At 38.8% G+C, this 19,607-nt stretch overlaps 1 protein-coding gene across 2 annotated transcripts in view; it reads right to left on the reverse strand.

Moving 5' to 3' along the window:
* grb10a (growth factor receptor-bound protein 10a) overlaps window positions 1-19,607 on the reverse strand; it is an 81,979-nt gene that overhangs the window by 4,384 nt on the left and 57,988 nt on the right. The window contains exons 1-10 of one of the 2 annotated variants that reach the window (XM_036567259.1): window positions 16,603-16,752; window positions 14,453-14,609; window positions 9,769-9,884; window positions 6,206-6,280; window positions 4,944-5,081; window positions 4,125-4,235; window positions 3,279-3,377; window positions 2,046-2,123; window positions 283-399; window positions 125-191 (exon numbers count right to left, since the gene is read on the reverse strand). In XM_036567259.1, coding sequence (XP_036423152.1) covers window positions 125-191; window positions 283-399; window positions 2,046-2,123; window positions 3,279-3,377; window positions 4,125-4,235; window positions 4,944-5,081; window positions 6,206-6,280; window positions 9,769-9,884; window positions 14,453-14,609; window positions 16,603-16,647 — 1,003 coding nt within the window. In that variant the 5' untranslated portion in view covers window positions 16,648-16,752. Of the gene's footprint in view, window positions 1-124; window positions 192-282; window positions 400-2,045; window positions 2,124-3,278; window positions 3,378-4,124; window positions 4,236-4,943; window positions 5,082-6,205; window positions 6,281-9,768; window positions 9,885-14,452; window positions 14,610-16,602; window positions 16,753-19,607 lie in introns of those variants that run through there. The other variant, XM_036567258.1, reaches the window with a different exon arrangement.

The raw sequence follows: 19,607 nt of genomic DNA on the forward strand, positions 1-19,607 counted from the left end.
AAAGAAGAGGAACCAATTTAGTTGCTAAAGCACAAAAAGGCATTGCCTGTACACAGTCTTGTGGTGCACAAAGACAAGTGTTCTGGCAGTAAGATGGCTACCATATGCTAAAGGCTGTTCCTACCTGAACTTAAAGAGGAGGGATGCAGTGGACTAGGGTTGCCCAATGCATTCATTCTCTGACTCCGCTTCTACATAGATGGAAATCAGCGTATCATATACAGGGGAAAAGAGACATGGACTCTGCATGTGTGTGTGTGTATGTGTGTGTATAAAACTCACTCTCCAGTTGTGTCCCTCCTCCATTGCTGCACTCATTGCCTCCTCAGGATTGTCAATCACACGGCCTGTCCTTCCCGAGAAGTCCATGGCAACCAGAGAATTCTCGGACACACTCCGCTACAGAAAAATATCACAATATTACTATAAATTATACACTGTCAGAAAAAAGGTACTTTACCGGTGCATTTCAAGGTACAAAACAATAATTGAGCGTTCTTTTAATTTGGTAGAAACATTCTTGTATTTTGTTGGATGGGCATCTCTGAGGAACTACAATGGACAAAACAAAACATAAGACAAGCTTTTTTCAGGTGTTAAATAGCGCGCAGAATCATCTAGTCATTATTTAATAATTAAACTTTGGTAAACTGGAATAGATGGTTCATTATAAAAATATTCTTCTAGTATTTTGTGGTTTGCGAGGGAAACACTTGTAGGCACATGTGCAAAGATTGTATGATCTTATTATAGGCGCTAAAGAGCTGTCACACCTATATGGCTCATTCTACTGAGTTTGCTTGAAGTCAGAGTTTTATGTATAGAAAACACATTTCTATACCTTATGTTTTTTTTTTATTTATTTTAAAACACTTATTTACTTTATTAAACATTATAATGCTGGGATGTGGCTGAAAAAAGGTTCAGCCTATGGACTAAAACTCTGTTTTGCTGGTGACATGAAAAGACAGCATTTTTTTGGATAGTTTGAAAAGTTCTTTTTACTCATGATAAATCTACATCTTTTGACTTTAAACAAAATCAAAAAGATCATTTTAAAACAACAACAAAAAAAAAGTATTATTTTCACAAGAAATTGGGTCTGGGACAGTCACCTCCCACCAGGAAGCACCCTATAAATTATGATTTTACATGTCAATTAATGTTTTGGGTTTAAATAGATCATAACAAACAAATATCTATGATCTGAATACTTAACAGTTTTTATTTTAAAACTGTGCCTCCACAGTTTGAAACAAATCAGTAGAACGGTCTGTATGGTAGATAACCACAGTCACTTTAAGGCCAAAATAGGGTTTGTGACAGCACAAATCACTGGTAAATCTGCCATTAATGCTCACTGCACTTTTTGTGTGAAATATTTAAAATTATTAACTGTTGGTATCTGTATCTACTACAACAAACATTAATTATCAGTTGTCATCTGTCATGTGTATTGGTCCTGAAATTTCATATTAGTGCATCCTCAACAAAACCAGCTGCAACAATAAGGTTGACAGTGAACACTTTTTGTCATGTAGCTCTAAAAGCTTCCTCACTGGAGTGTGCAGTCTTGCTTGTTTTAAAATACCTTTGCTGACAGCCAACAAACTTTTGTTGCTGCCAGCTTCAGAAGCACACCAACTGCGAGGCAAACTAAACCTTACTAATTACCTGTGATATTAACGGCAGCTTCTTAAAGACAACTTGTCTTGTTGTTACCACAGAAACCCTTTGTGGTAGCCCGGTCATGCCACATTATCGAAAAGCTCCCGATGTAGAAAAAGGCATGAAGGAATCCACAGCTATGCGCCTCATTTGCGTTGGCGCTGAGTGTTTGCACGGCATCCTGCACCACTGTGATCTGATGAGCTAATATCGGCTTCATTTATCATACTACGGCGAACTAGGCCAGGCATGAACGGAGGATATTTAGCACAAAACTGTACTCAAGACCAAGCGATCACGACGGCTTAATGTAAGGCAAAAGCATGCACACATGCACACACTCACACTCTTAAAAAAAGAAGAGGCGGAACTCTCACCACGGGTGTAGTGAAGTTCGAGTTGCCCGACTTTCTCTGGTGAGGGATCTTGTAGTTCTGGTAGAGCAGAATTCCATACTGCACAAAAACAAATTTTTATTTATGTGAGGAGTGCCAGCTATGTATGTGAGAATGAGTGTCTGTGAGAGCGAGGATTTGAATTTTCTGTGTGGAGAATCTGACAATGGAGCATTAAGCTGTAATCTGAATTCGGCTCCCTGTAAACATCGAGAATTCCAGTTTTATTTAAATGATGATCTTTTTTTACATAAAAATAGAATGCATTTAAAGCTGCATGGGAGACGAACCTTAAAGAGGAGTGGGGGGAGGATTTATGTAGAATTCATGCATGTTCCATCAATGCAAGGCTTCAATTAATTCAATTAAATTTTTTTCATAAATCTACTATTCAAAAGTAAACCTGAATAAATCTATTCAACACTTGGAGCTCTGGTCCTGTTCAAATTTACACAAATTTGCACATTTGTGAATTTGATTCAAAGTGTATGATAGACTGATTTCTCCAGGCATGAGGCTGGTTGTTTTTGGTTATTCAGATGCTTACCTCACATTACCTAGCTGCTAGTTCCAAAGTCTTTTGACTTAGTAATGGTAATAGCTAAAAAAGCTTTCAGAGGTGGTTTCTGCTTTAAAACTAAAGATGACACAGTACTACAGAACTGGACCACAGGGCGAATTTGTCTGGAGCCCTTTCCTCGACTGCTAGGCCTGTCACGATCATGAAATTTTCACTGATGATCAATTGTCATATAAATAATTGTGATGAATGATTTGATTGTCTTTTCGTTGTTTGCAAGTATTAAAAGACAAACCTAAAGTCAACCCATGTCAGTGTCACTGCAGTGCTGAGAATGATCCACCACCCAAATAATACCTGCTCTGTGGTGGTCCTGTGAGGGACTACAGTCTGTAAATGTAGAACTACAAAGTGCTTCTATATGGTAAGTGGAGCTGATAAAATGGACAATGAGTGTAGAAAAAAGGAGGTGCACTTAATAAAGTGGCAGGTCGGGGTATATATGTGTTTTCTTGCCATCCGCACCAGTCCTAACTATGACTGCGATGGCAGGTCTGTTCAAATGCTTGTTTTTAATAAGACACTAAATATTTTTTTTAAAATAAGTGAATATCGGTATGAATATTTGTGTGTGTGTGTGTGTGTGTGTGTGTGTGTGTGTGTGTGTGTGTGTGTATGTGTGTGTGTGTGTATACCTTAAGCACTCTGAAGGCAGTCATCCAGCACGTTCTGCTCTGCTCATCATCAGCACAAAGCATCTTCAACTCCTTCACGTCAGTCCTGCTTTTACTGGGCTGTGAGTCAAACAACCAAACGATGAAGTCAATAAGTCAATTACTTAATTCAGCTTTTTCCACAGCACAAGCTTTACCCAAATCAAGCTTCAGCTTAAAAATATTTCTGAAAATACTACTCTATCAAGAGAAAATCAATTTAAGTGTATATTTGTTGAACAAAATGTACTAAATGTATCCAATACAACATTTTGCCACATCAGTATCATTAAGAATGTTTTTAATGCAATTTTAAACATGTCTGGCCACATGTTAATGTGGCAACACCTCACACACTCCTACTTTTTAAGTAATACATCATAGGGCTGAGTGATATGGCAAAAACAGATCAAAGAAAAAGCCCCAGCACTACCCCATTTAAAAATAATATAAAAAAATATGACTACAATGACGTTTTTTATACTGTGCTGCACTAATCTAATTATACAGAATTAATTATGCTCTCTTTTTAAACTCTTCAGTGTCCTTTAAGAACTGACATTACTGTTATTGTGGTAAACTGCCATGTGTCAGAGGAAGTTAAATTGGTGAAACTGCCGAATTACATTAAAAGGCAGTGTTACTAAAAACTAAATGACTGTAATTTTACAGATTTTACCCTCACTGAGAAAACATATTTTCACTGTTAATTAATGGGTTTTGTCTGGTACCTCAGGTGCCAGATTTTTTATTCTTTTTGTGTAGAAGTCTTACTACCAAATGTGTTACTGTGTACCAAAACCTAACCTTTGATTGGTTCAGAGTTACCTTAATGCAGAACTGGTAGTCTGCTGGAGCGTTGTACATTTTCCTGCCAGTTGTCACGGTGAACACGTTACTCTCCTCCAAGTCGGATATCAACTGCAAATGCCTGGGCTCCTGAACAACCCAAATGAAACATAATCACAACATTTCCACAGTCAACTTGTACCTCGACCTGACACTAAAATCTCAGAAACAAAAGGAACTGTCACTGGGGTGGTACTCTCAAGGATGTGTTCAGTACCTTTAGTTAGGCAACATAACTGTATTATAATTCACTGCAATTATATATTTTTTAATTGCATTGACTATACTTGCCTTGTCGAGTTCAGACATTTAATTAAAACATGAGGTTATGAAAAGTTGAATCTTGATTAATTAAAATGTACCTGTACAGTACCTTTCTGATTGTGTAGAATCAGATGATTAGCACTGTCCACTGTAATACTCATCACAATAATTAGCTAATAATCCACTACCAAATTTCAGAGAATGTGCTCAAACTGGTTTGAAGCTCAAATTAAGATATACAGGCCAATTGTAGAACTCCAATAACTGAGTGTTTGCACAGCTGTAAGTCTGTGTCCAGGACGGGAATCAAATTTGACTTTAATTTCACATATCCGATGCATATCTGACCCATATCTGATCTTTCCGCTGACGTCCAAACATGTGGAATCAATTCCGGCTTGGACCACATTCAGCAAACCATGCATTTTTTTTTGTTTTGCACACATTATTATCAGGACATAACAACAAATTCGATCTAAAAAAATATGGCCTCTTTTGAAAATGCAGACAAACGTAGCCAAAAGCTCAGCTTGCCTTGGACGTTCCTTTTGTGGAGTAGTAGAGGCCGGAGCGCCGCAGAAACATGTAAAGCTTCTTCCAGGACTTTCGGCCTGTCTCCTTCATGTAGAGGAAGCCCTGGATCTCCGGGCAGCGGCTGGAATTTAGGAAATTCTGCACAGGAGAGGAGAGCCGGCGTTATTTAGTCTGAAAAGCTTTCGGTTCCTCCACAAGGAGGCCTCTATACTCTCTCATTTTCTCTCTCTCTCACACAAGCGCTGGCATGAGGCCATATCTCATAAAGATGTGAAAGCACACACACACACACATAGCAAACAGTGTGACACACAGAATTTGCCAAAAGTAAAACAGTTTGAGTGCAAGGTGGGAGCTGACCTACATTTGCAGTGTCATGGACTTAGGGCTTTAGCTGAGTCATATTTCACAAGATTGTAGAGCACAGATAATTAGGGCTGGGATGATAAGCAATTTTGAATGACTGATAAATTGGGATAAAATCATGGGATTTTTACAGTGACGTACACAGTACATCTAGAACAGTTTGCATTTTCACAGACATCATTTAACTTCACACATAATGATTGGTACGTGAGAAGTACAATGATTCTGGGGCTGAGTAATACACATGACTTCTACTATAACCAAAGTCCAGCATCCCGCTGGACTTTGCTCGTATACCATTAAATAATAGCTCGAGTTTCCATATTACATAAAAGACCATACAATTTTATTAGCTAATATCACAGCAGCTAATTAGCACAGTGCTGGCTCCTACCGCACTACCTGAGGTAAGAATTACTTACCTGTTTTAAGATCACGTTTTTTAATTTATTTAAATGTGGCTTGATTAGTATTTTTATTATTAGAGACTTTGTATGATTTCTGCTGTTTATTTAACATGCAATTGACAAGTGACAAACGTTTGACAACTCATAGTCATATCATGTTAAATATATATATATATATATATATATATATATATATATATATATATATATATATATGTGTTAAAACACGTTCAGTCCGAGACCACTAGAGAAAATGCTCCTATTCTGCATTTGTTCTTAATTTAATACAATTCTTTAATGACAAATTATCATTGCTGAATCTTGAATATTTCTTTTCCATTTTGCCCATAATAACTATTCTTTGTTTAAACTTTTTTCAAAATTTGAAAACTTTGTTTAATTCCAGGTTTAAATGAAAAAATCCAGATTTTCATTGTGGTCTCAGACGTTTAGACCTCAGTGTGTGTGTGTGGTATGTACATATGTCACCTGCAGAAGCTGAGATGGTGGGATTGTGACATTGGACTCCTGACACCATGCTACCATCTGCTCTGGGAAGAAATTCTAGAAGAGTGAAAGAGACAGAAAGAGAACTGGTTATGTATCTTACCTGTGCGTAACGTTAGCAGCTAGCAGCAAGTCTAACATAGGATGGAAAGAATATGCCAACTCTTTGTTAACTATTGTAGATGAACGATGAATGATGTGTCGTCTTTATATTGAAATTGCAAGAGTGCAACTTCCAGTACACAAGAGCTGCAACTGTAATTATATCTTAAATTACTGAACATTATCTGGTAGGCCTGCAGTACTCAAGACTCAAAACGTTGTTAATAGTCACAGACTTGTCTTGGACTCCACAAAATTTGTACTTGGACTTGTCTCGGTTTTGGCCATCAGTCCCACCAAATGTATTTTCTGGTCTCAACCAAGTCTAACTACCATTTAAAAAATAGTTTCTTTCTCTTAACTGTCACAAGCACAAGCACCTCAGGGATTAACTGGAGCGAAGCTTCAGAACTTTTAGCTCGTCTTGACAGCAGAGCTCCAGTGCTGCAATCTGACGGAAATGTAAACCATTTTGTATAAAATCTTTGTTAAATCCATTTAACTATTTAGTGTGATACACCACTACGAGAAATAACCACTAAATAGTTAAACGAGGCAGCTGATCCAAGAAGGTAAATAGACTGAAATGGTTCTTGACATCATATAGGTGGCATTACTGATTGGAATCAGAAAATACCTTGATATAATTTTGGGGCACAATTTACTTTAACAGCCAAGTAAACTGACATATTAAGCCATAAAGACTGTTAATTTTAATCACATTTTCATGACGTGGCATTGATTGGATTCATTCAGAGCAGGCACTGATTGGATTCATTTAGAGTGGGCATAGGTTGGATTCATTTAGAGTGGGCATTGGGTAGACTGGTTGGATTTATTCAGAATGGGCATTGGTTGGACTTATATAAAGCACACATTGTTTGGATTCATTCAAAGCAGGCATTGGTTGCATTTATTTCAAAAAGCATTGGTTGCATTCATTCAGAGCAGACACTGAATGCCAAGAAACTTTTAATCCATACCACATTTGTACATGTAAGTAGTATGGTATTTGATTCTGATTTGAATTTGATGAAATGTATTTTTGTACACACTGTTTTTGTTTTGTGGAAAGAAAATCCTTCCTTTATATGTTTTCAGTAATTTGTGCTGGAAGGAAAAAAAGAGTAAACTGTCCCTGGGCTTGACTTGGTCTCAATCTTAATTGAACTCAATCTTTAGTCTCAGACAATCTCGACGAGTCATGGTCTTGGACTTGACCGAGGTGGTCTTGACTACAGCCCTGTTATCTGGCCAAGTGTAAAGTGGATAATTTAACCTAACAATGCAGAACTTGCAGCCTAGCATATCACATTCAACGTTCAAGCCTCAAGTCTGAAAAAGGGAATGTGCTGGTCTTGGTGACAAGAGAAAGGTCTGGAGCTAAATAATTGATAGAAAGTAATCACATTCTGGTTGGAAAAATCACAATGAGGTATTTTCCTTAAATTATTCAGCCTTACTCCAGTTCCAGATATATTTCTGCTCAAAGCAGAACCACTGACAGTGATGGAAACCACTCTATAGCATCTCGGCATGAGACCTCAGCACCTAATGAAACCCAGTATGGGGTGCACGCATGCGTATTGGTTACACAGCAGGCCTGTGCATGAGGTCATTCTGACGTAACCCCTCCAATGTGTTTGTGCGTGTGATCCTGCATGTTTCCCTCCGTTTTTCGTTAGATGAGATCAACCCAATTTCCATGAAAACAGTGTTAAATCATAATGACAGGTCAAGCTCTGCTAGCATACTGTACTCGCTGCAGAACATCCACACACACACACACACACACACACACACACAAACCCACACTGGCACACAGATTTTGTCCCTTCTAGAGCTGATTTGCGTGAGGTGAACTAAGCATGTGGCTATACCAGAGATTACCAAGACCAGTTTAAGTGCCCTGGTCAAAAGAGAGTCTTCATCACTTAACTACAAGAAACACGCAAGCACACATATTGCACATACCATTCTAAAGCACCGGATCTAGACAGATTAAGCTTTTGTCTGAACACTAGTGTTCAAAAGTTTGGAATTACTGGTCTCTACATAATAAAATCCATTTGGTTGCACAAAAAAGTCCTGAGACACTTGAAATAATTAGTTGGAAACTAGGAAGCAGTCAAAAATTAGGACATTTTAAATGTATCCTGAATAATACTGCAGTGCTGCAAATGATCCTAAAATAACACAGAATGCTGTAGAACAATCAAGAATTAAGCTAAAATACAAATATGTAGAATGCCTGTTTTTTTTTTAATCAGTTTTTAAGGCAGACAAAAATGACTAAACAATTACAGTAGGGCTGAAAGATTAATCGTTTTTATATCGAAATTTAAGGAAGTGCAATTTTCAAATCGCAAGAGGTGCTATTTCTAAAAAAATTACAGACTACATGATCAAAAACGCTGTCCTAAGTTTTAAGAGGGAAAATTTAACCAAATAACATAGACTATGGAACTGTCTGTAGATAAGGTAGACCAATCAAAAGGGAACCGAACCTCCATGTTTTGTGACATCACCACCACAATTTACTGGCAGTCTGGCACACTACGTACAGGGATCAAGATTCAAGCTAGGACAGGTCAATATTCTGGTCTGGCCTGAACCACAATTTATACCATATAATTTAAATCCCAGTGGCAACATTAGTACGAAAAATTGCAATTAGATATTTTATCCAAACCGTTCAGCCCTAAATTACAGTATGTGATGTATCAATTAATAAATTTCTGTTGATCACAAAATACTCTAAAACATCCAAAAACTTCATTTGGTGTCTAGTTTATTAGATGTAAAACTATGTTATATAAGTTATCATTGTATATAAAATAGTAAAACTTATGATGAGTGACATACTTTTCCACAAGTATTTCTGTCCATGCTTCCACTGTAGGAAAACAACTCAACTCTGTGGATCTAAGAGAATGTGTAGCTGTCAAGAAGCTGCTTTGAGATGAAAATCTGCTAAACCAAGAAGCTGCTGGTTTTCTCAGAACAAGGTACTGGCCACCCTAGAGTCCAGGCCTCAGTGAGTGGGTTTGGGATTACTTGGATTGTGAGATGCAGAAAATTCAACCAACTTCTAAGATTAAACTTTGTAGGTGCAGAAAAAAAAAAACACAACCAAAAAACGTCTGAATGGTAGTGTACATTCACCCAATCAGACAGAGTAAGGGGCTTAGAGAAGACAGCAGTTAAAGGAGGAGTTAAACTCTCATCTGAGACAAATTCATGTGCTCTTGACAAAAGTTCTTGTTAATCAGTGACGCATGCAGAATTATGGTAAACAAAGAGGGTTATAAGATGGGAACTATAGGGACATGACGGGTTAAACAGCTATATTTCAGCTCGGACAAAACTGAAGTTTAGGACCAAATTTGGGCAGTTTGGAGCCACAAGAACACACACAAAACCAGAGAGAACAGATTTCTTACCAATGGGTTTCTGAAGAACTCGTACTTGGCATAGTTCTTTCTGAAGAGGAACTTGCTCTCTGGAGGCATGCAGGCCTGCACCTGAACCACCAGCTCATGGTCCTCCAAACACCTCTCTACAAACACATACATACAACATGAACACAAGAGCAATCAGTAACAGCAGATGAGGACTGCACTAAAGCCCTGATACTGTGAAACCCCCAAAAGATGTTAAAGATGTAAATAGTTCTGATACTAAAATATAACTAGTTCAGCCACGTTCACAGCCACTGTGCATGCTGCTGTATGCCCAAATGACGGCACACAGCAATTCAGTTCAGTATTAATTAAGTAAGTATTAATGCGCCAAGTTAATCATTAAGACCATTACTGTTAACAAGCTCTATAGCTTGGTGAAAGAACTTAATTCAGTTATTTATAGACTATAGATTTATAGAACACTGGTTTAACAGATTATATTTTGTCAGCATTGTATAAGAGCAATAAGCCACATGAGGCCAAATTCACCATAAAGCATTGTGGCTTTACAGATGAGACCAAGGGTTTGAGAAGTATATCATTTGGTATCATTGCAACAGGCTGAATAAAGGCCCTTTTGTGGAAAATATATGGGTGTGATAAACAATTTGACCCTAGGTATCTTAGGATGGTGGTCTATATTACAAATTTGTGGCTGATATTGATTTATGGGACTAAAAATTTGAATAACTGGTAATGTTGGCTGTATATTTTGTATATGTATATTGTATATTTAGCTTTTAGATTTTAATTTTATCTTCCAAAAGCTTTAGTTAAACACTGCTTTACTGACGCACGTGTCACGATTCTATGTAAGTAATATAAATATTGTACCTTTAGGGACGAAACTACCTAGAATATTTAGTTTGAATACTAGTTTTGGTTTCTCTTAGTTACAATTTGCTTGGTTTAGGGACATTTTACGTGTTTTAGTTATTTCAACCATTTAAGTTCAGAGTCATCATTTCAGACCTGCATTTACAATGTAGCCGAATTACAGGAAAAACAAGTGACTTAAAAAAAAGAGAATTCTGTAATAATAAAAGCGCAACAAAGAAAGTGAATAAGCGTAAGGAAATAATTAAGTAAGAGAAAAGAACATTTTTAGACACTTTTAGAAAATTATGAAAACAAGCAAGTGAAATTATTAGTAGAATAATGAATAAAAAATGTACATACAATATCAAAATAGGATTAATATGAAGACGGTATAAAATAATAAAAATAATAATTATAAAAAAAATAAATAAATGAAGAGACAAACAACAATAAAACAATGAATAAAATCAACTAAGATCAACTAAAAACTAAAAACTAAACCTAAAATCGACTAAAACAGTTGCAGGCTGAGTGGAGGTGGTTAGAGATTAGAAGTGTAAAAAGGTGATGCCTCATATTCAGCTAACAGTCTAAGGTTTCACCCTACTGTTGAGAAGCTGCACGTTTGAATCGCAGTGATGCAGCAACCAAACAAGTTGCTAATTATCAACAATATTTTCAGAACTAATGACAAAACTGTGGGTCACTTATATCAAGCCATACAACATCAGCCAAACAATATACTAGTCGGACTCCAGCCCATATAAACTGTAGAAGTACGGCAGCAGGTTGTAAGAGTAAATGGGCATAGAGTTCCATTTTTGCCATTAAGAGTTTTACCATTGCTGGCCTTGCATCCTAGTTTTGGGGTCAAGTGAACTGGGTCTGTGCTTTAGACTAGAAATGGAACTACAGGTCTCTCTGGGATCTGCCCTCTGTCTCACCACACTCACTCTCATCTAATAAGAGCTCTGCCACTAGTGCGTGCGTGCGCACAGACAGCTAGAGGGAGGGAGGGGAGAGGGAGGGAGGGAGAGAGAGAGAGAGAGAGAGAGAGAGAGAGAGAGAGAGAGGGAGAGAGAAGAAGACGAAGAAGAGAAAAAAAATGCAGACAGCCTCAGTATTAGCTCTGTCTATTCATATGAGACTTCTGCCTCAGGGCACAGCTAAAATGAACAGAATATTTATTGTGTGTGTGTGTGTGTGTGTGTGTGTGTGTGTGTGTGTGTGCGTGTGTGCGTGTGTGCGTGTGCGTGCACAAGTCTGTCTGTGTGTGTATGTAAGGAACAGTGGATCCATATGAAAAAGCAAAGTAACAGTGGAGGTGTATTAGTGATAACAAACAGGTTTTAACAGCTGAAACCATATTGTGCAACGGCCTACATGTGTATGTGTGTTTCAGACATTTCTGTTTTTTTGATAGCGTGCGTCTTTGTGTGTATGTGTTCCAACGAAAGCAGCCAGACAACTCCACCCTGCCCCCAACACAAAATGCAAAGGGAGAGAGAGATCTTAAGAGACAGAGAAAGAGAGAGAGAGAGGGGAAAGCATTGCAGGGAGATGAGGTCATGTATTTAGCTTGATTGCATTGAGGAGCAGGGCTGATCATAGCGCAGTCAGGAGCCTCGCGGCTAATGGCTTACGTAAGACGAATGCTGCTGGAAGGTTGCTGTAACGTTGGGCTAGCGTTAGCGCCCAGATCAAATCTAAAGTGTCCCGAACTATCGGGAACATGGCCGAGTGCACTGCACACAATGTTCGGCCTAACCAGCAGCCCCGGCCAATCTGGTGTCAGCTGACCAAAGCAGACCGCCCCACCCCACGTCATCACATTGGGAACCCAGTTTTGAAAGGCTTCTGTTTTACAACACAAGGAACTAGCAAAATGAAAAAAAAACTCTCCAGACACTAAACTAGCATTAGCTTCTACTCAGAGTTAGGCCTAATTTTTGGCTGGTGAACTTTCGGATAACTTTAGATTATTCTTTATTCTCCCAAACATCAAGACAGTAAACTACAACCGAGGCAGCAAGCTACAGCTCCGTTTCCTTGAAAGGAAATGCAGCTAGCATCAGACTTTCCAAATGCCAAACTAGCATTAGCTTCTACATGGATTTAGGCCTACTGATTTTAGGCTGGTGAAGAATCAAGAGAGCAAATTACAGGGGTTGTATGCAAATGCTGATACATCTCAAACAAAACTCAACAAGACAGTGAAAATAAACCATCTTCTTCTTCTTCTACTCTCTTAGATAAGTGGTGGTGTGACTAGCATAGCGGCGTGATTCAGATGTTCTCCCTTGGCTCCATCTCCGTGGCAATGGGGGTGGGGCAGCAGGGCTTTAATCTGTAATCGGACTGTGAAATGGTTGGCCACACACACGTGTCCTCATTGATCAGCATCCAGATTAGCAGCTAATTCCTCCCTGGCCCTGAGTCCTCCTCCTCCTACTCTTCTCTTTCATGCTAGCTTCCCCTCCCCTTTCCGTTACGCTCCCACTTTTCTTGCAACCTCTTCTCTATCTGACACCTCTCTGCTCTGCTTATCTAGTCTGACGCCTCCTCACATCCTCTGCTTTCCTCTTTTCCACTTCTATCCTTTCCACGCCGTCCCCACAGCAACCATAATGCTCCTTCTAAACTAGTATAGAGCAAAAGAAGAAGACTCATAGCAGGCACTGTATCTACCGTATATGAGGACTCAATGACAGGATTAGTTTGTGTGTGTGTGTGCTGCATAGAGGTGATTTCCTGTTGCATGAGCTCAAAGAGCCTGGCAGGTCTGCACGAGACAGAGCTGTTCCAGGACTGGGCGTTTATGCTCTCTCCCTAACACACATGCAGAATTTAAGCCTAATCCTAAGCCTAACCTTAACCTTAACCACAGTATCCCAAAATAAATGGATTTGTTTCAGTTTTAAACAGGGTTGCCAGCTTTGGTGAGATGACTGGAGTGAGTTTTTAGGATGGCTAAAGTGAGACCCGAGTGAGATTACCAATTCAACAAGTGCATATTCACTGTTGCAATGGTTAGAACATTAATTTGTACTCAAAGTCTAGACCCGTGGTTCTCAACCAGTCAAGTACCCACGAATGGTCCACATTTGCTCTAATCCAGCTCCAAATACACCTCAAGCAAGCCATTCAGAATTTTCAACAATTCATCAATTTTCATCTTCATAACTGCCTGTTGTTCAGAGTAAAGGCAGCAATTAGTAACATACTTTTTAAATTATGTTTATTATGGTTACTAAAACTAATTTTCCCTTGTACTTTTAAGTTGGTACAGACCACTATTGGTAATTCAGAAGGAAAGAAATTAATAGTGATATTACTTTTCAAGTAATCTTATTACACTTTGAGAAATAATAAGTAATTTGGATTCCCTTTTCGAGTAAGTTCCCCAACAGGCTGCAGATGATGGGGATACCAAGTTAAACCGAACAAGAGTTTAAATTCTAAATTCAGGGATTCAGATCATCAGCTTTCTGGACATGCTAGTGACAAACAAGGAGACACAGCCCATGTCTTCTCAACATGCTATGATGTGACTCAGTCAGACGTCATGACACTGAAAGAACAAGTTGAAAGCTTTTTCTGAGCACATGGTTTGAAATTTCTTTGCATGGCGTGAGAGCATGAGAAAAGACCCACAATTACGACTCTCATGCCAAAATCATTTAAAAAATATTTTTGTAAAGAAGCACTTTACAAAGTCAAGAGCATTGTTGTTGTTGGTGCTGACAACGTAGGCTACCCTGTTTTTCTCTGGTTTTCCCACATCATCAAGATATTCTCATCCTTAAAGAATGTACAAAAATACATACATACGTTGTGCACTTACCAAGTCCAAACAACGGATGATGCTCCACCAAAGTCCAGCAGTTGTCATCCAGACAGTGGCTCTTATACACCAGGAGCTGACACACGTCTCTGGCCGTCATATCAGCAGGAACTTCCACCACCTTTCCAACACCATCCTCACTGAAAACTTTGATAATCTGGAGAATATACACCCATATTTTCACAGTTAGAATGCAAAGCTGAACGAAGACAATAATACTAATACAGAACATTTTTATGTTATACTTTACAACATATATAATATAATGTTACTTATTCATATATCATGTTTATGAACTACAAATAAATATTCTGAAAAAATCTTCATCCGGTCTCAGTCTTGACTACTACAAAGTCTTGGTCTCGATTTGGACTCAATGTGTCCAGGTCTCGGCCTTGACTCTGACTTGCCTTAAGTGGTCTTGACTACAACACTACACAGTTAAAAAAAAATTATTATTCAAGGGTTCTTTAGTAAAGAAAATGGTTCTATATAGAACCATGAACTCTCTGAGAATGCTTTGCATGATTAAAGGGCTCTTTGCATCATGAAAGGTTATTCAGAATGATGGAGAATGTGTTGTATATGGTTCTATATAAAACATTTTTTGAAAAGGGTTTTATATAGCACCAAAAAGGGTTCTTTTATAAGATAAGGTAAGGTAATTCTTTATTAGTCCCACAAACGGGGACATTTGTTGTCACATTGCTATAATGTCAAGCTTGTAACAACAGAAGAACACTTTTGGTGCTATACAGAACCCTTTTCCAAAAAAATAGACCCATCTACAGCACATTCTCCATCAATCTGAAGAACCCTTTCACAATGCAAAGAACCCTTTAATCATGCAAAGCGTTCTCTGAGTGTTCATGGTTGTATATAGAATCATTTTCTTTACCGAAGAACACTTAAAGAACCATCTTTTTTAAGTGTGTACAACACATAAAGCCACTGTATCACATTTGAGTTTGAGTTCTGCATTAATGTGCCAAGTAAATGTATAACCATCTCTGACCTCTGTGTTGCTTGGCAACCACAGACTACTGTTAAAGTACATTGCTTGATGGAAAAATCACTCAGTGATTATTATTATTAATAATAAATTATTTATTGAACATGAACAGGGTGAATTTCATCATATTTGTGAAAGCAATAACCCATGAGAGACCATGCACTACAATGATTTTACCACAGTAAAGGGAGTTTTATTGCTTCGCTTTATGCCAACACCCATTAACAGTTGTAAAACCACTGTCTATTACGGTTTATCGCTTTGATTTACTATTGTCATAATATTCAGGTTAACCCCTTAAACTCTCAGGAACCCATATGTGACATGTCAATGCCTCACTTTCATAACTACAGAGCTTGTATATTCATTGTGTAGTGTAGTCTTACTCTAGTAAGACATTGCTTATGAACAAAAATGTTCAAAACGTTCAAAAATGGATATTTGTGTATGCGAGAGCATGTCTGTTCCGTCATCAGCTGTATTTGAACAGCTCCAGATCACGTTTAGACATTAGCCAGGTCTTGCGTGCTCAGAAGCCTGAGTTTTACAGATACACACACACACACAGTTCTAAGACCCAGAACTGCCTCTTAATGCCAGCGGTCCAGAAAGATCACCACGCCAACCGCTTTACATTTTTGTTCATAACACATGCAAACATGCACATGTATACATACACCCCCCCACACACATACACATCCACTACTGTCAGCAACCAACATGTACACATTTGCACATCTATGAACACAACTCTTTTGTATACTTCTATCAGCAAAGAAACAGGTCCTCTTGCATGAACAAACACAAAATACAGTACTGTATGCATACGACATATGTGCACACACACTTTACAGAATAAACTGTTAATGGCAGCTCCACAAAGAGAACTACATAAAATCATACAAGTTTAAATTAAGTTACAGCGCTCAGAAGTACCTGTACTTTCTCTTCTAGGTAAAGCTAATTATACATGCTCAGGTTAACTGCAGTTTTATATAAAGGCCATGTAAAGTAGTCAGTGGTGAAGGTCTCGGCCTATATAATTTGTGAAGATGTAAAAAGTGCCTGCAAAGTGTATGTGAAGACGTAAAGCGCACGCGAAGTTAGCCAGAAAGTCTACGATAATTGTCAGCCTTACCTCTACAGCCTGGTAGAGGCAGCAGTCCGGAGAGCACGATGGCATTTTCACACTGAACCAACCTTCACTCGCTCAGAGAGAGAGAGAGAGAGAGAGAGAGAGAGAGGGAGAGAGAGCGCAAGAGAGCGACAGAGTGGGGGACGGGTGGGGGAGGGGGCGGAGGGAAGGAAGAAAGGAGCGGCTGAGATAGGAGTTGGGGAGAAGGGTGAGATTTGCTGGAAAGAGTGGTGACAGAAAGGAAGGACTGGAAAAAAAAAGAACAAAAGACAGGAGAGAGAGAGAGAGAGAGAGAGAGAGAGAGAGAGAGAGGGAGAGAGGGAGAGAGGGAAAGGGAGACAGAGGGAAAGGGAGAAGGAGAGAGAGAGAGAGAGAGAGAGAGAGAGAGAGAGAGAGAGAGAGAGAGAGAAAGTCTGCTGATGAACAGCCTGAACTGCATGCTACTCCATTTCTAGTGGATTAAGCTGTGTGGAATCGACACCTCCTGCAGAGTGTGTGTGTGTGTGTGTGTGTGTGTGTGTGTGTGTGTGTGTGTGTGTGTGAGAGAGAGAGAGAGAGAGGGATTTTAAGGCCACAGGAACGAACACCTCGAGAACTTTTACTTGATGATAATGCCTACATATTTTCTTTCTAAGTTACTTTTAGAACTTCAGCTTACATAACGCTGTTGTCGGAACAAAACCTTGTATCTTCAAAATGATAACGTTACAGGAGAAGGAAAAAACATACTTTACTCTTAATGCAAGTCATTCCAAGTCATTTTGGGCCATTTCTTTTGGTTCAATCATAATGACATTTACACACAATGTAAAGAGCAACAGGCATTTTCAAACTATGTCAAAAACTGAAAAAAGACAAAAATGGAAATACGAGATTTTGTTCAGACAGCAGTAATATATATGACAAATGGCACTTAAATGGCAGTGACAGCATTCATATACAGCACATACTCAATTCATTATTATCTTCTTAAACTGCAACACAGACTGGCTGAAGTAATAAACTGGTCAATTGACAAGAGATAAGATATAAGATAATGGACATACAGGGTTACCAAAAGGGTCCAAAATTCTTAAGACTACTAGTTTTTTGCATTCTTTTCTAATTTAATACAAAATGTTTTATTATAAATTATATTATCAGCATAACAGTCTGAGTGCAAAGTAGAATCGTTGAGAATCTCATAGTGTTGGACCTCCCTTTCGTTTAATGGCAGCGTGCACTCAAGCTGGCACAAAGTCTGATCAATAACAGTGACAAAAGCCTTTGACATGTAGATCAAAACCACCTCAGAGAGTCGTCTACATAAGAGCTTCAATGGAAAACGTAAGACTCAACAGAAATCTGATCTTTTGGTAAAAAGTCCTTAACATGGCCATTTGCGTAAATTTAAATAGCGAAACTTTAACCTTTCGTCTTCATTCCATTTTCAACTTTTCTTTATTCTCATTTTTTTCAGAATTGTAAAATGTTCTGTTTATTTCTAGAAAATAAATAAAAACAATCCCACATTTTTAATGTGGTCTTAGACATTTGGACTCAAACATGTAATATCATCAGGTGTGCATTTTTGCATTTGACTGCACATGTGTATATGTGAAAATATATAAACGTCATACATGCGCACACACATTCCAGCTGTGGCAGTAAAAAAATCCCGAGCTGTAAAAAGGCTGAGTGTATCTGCTGTAATCATTCCCCTCCGCATGCATACACATACACACTCACGTACTGCAAACTTTGCCTTGGCTCTGTAAAAATTTCAAATTCTCTCTGCTTCTCTGAAAGCCCTGAGAGCAACCCCCACGTCTCGCTCTCACCACGCAGACACACACACACAAACACACTGTGAGATTCGGCTCCTTTTCTCTTTTTTTCCAGACCATTTCTCCCCTGAAGTTTGGCTTTGAACTGCACAGCCAAAGAAAACCTTTCCCTCTCTCTTTCTGAAAACTCAGCATATCAGAATGTTACTGCTCTCTCTACACACACACACACACACACACACACACACAGACACTCACACCACACATGCCCTCTCAACCCAAATCGCACCCTGTAATATCCCTACAATGCAATGCCTTCAACACAAAAGGAATGAGCATTTGTTTAAGCTGGCCACACTGAACATCTGATATGACCAGTACTAACGGCTGAAGTGCATGTTCAGAAGGCCAAAACAGTTTATATCAACATGCACACATTCAAACACTCACACCCTTAAGCTGCGGGAGAACAATATCGTGTAATTTGACTCGACACTTAGCGCAGAAAGGCGTTGGTGGGGGGTTACTGGCAATCCTCTTTCATAGTAGCAAGCAAACGTTTGCGGAGCGTTGGTAAAACGCCCTCTTTAGGTTTTGCATACGCTCCCCTATTGATTCCAGGGTGTCTCTGGGTCAAAAAACCCTTCCCAAGGGTGTTTGCTTAAGGCTTTGCAAATGTATAGCCACAGTCATGTGACCGCTAGCAAATGTTTGCTCAGGACTGGTCAAGACATTATTCTTCTTGTGTTGGTCACGTGGGAGGGAGCTGACGCTGCTTAAACTTTTTATAAAAGGTTTTTCAAGTGTTCTGAAGATCATGTAGTAGTCAGTCAGGTAGTTATTAGAAGATACCTGAGGGTTTCTGCAGACTTGTTAGGTTGCAGAGACATTAGAAGGTGGGATGGACCATTTGAGTTTGATATTGCTGTTGGAACAAACTGGTAACTTTACAGGGGAAGGAAAAACTCACTTTAGCATAGCTAGAGTTGCTGCAATTGCAAACTGTAGTTAGTTACAGTAGCCTTAAATGTGAGATGACAGCTTTTTAAAAGGTCCGTATCATTTTTCATTAAAATGTGTCGCCACTGTGACCAGATCCGATTTTACTCAAAAGTGCATCAACACATACATCGTACATACATTTCCCCCATTGCGATAAGAGTCGTCAAGCTCAGCTCCAGTGTTGTGTATCCTCCATCTTTTGTTTCCCTTTCATCCTCTCACCTGCTATCAAACCTTTCA

The sequence above is a fragment of the Colossoma macropomum genome, unplaced genomic scaffold, assembly GCF_904425465.1.
Source record: "Colossoma macropomum unplaced genomic scaffold, Colossoma_macropomum, whole genome shotgun sequence".
Lineage (NCBI taxonomy): Eukaryota > Metazoa > Chordata > Actinopteri > Characiformes > Serrasalmidae > Colossoma > Colossoma macropomum.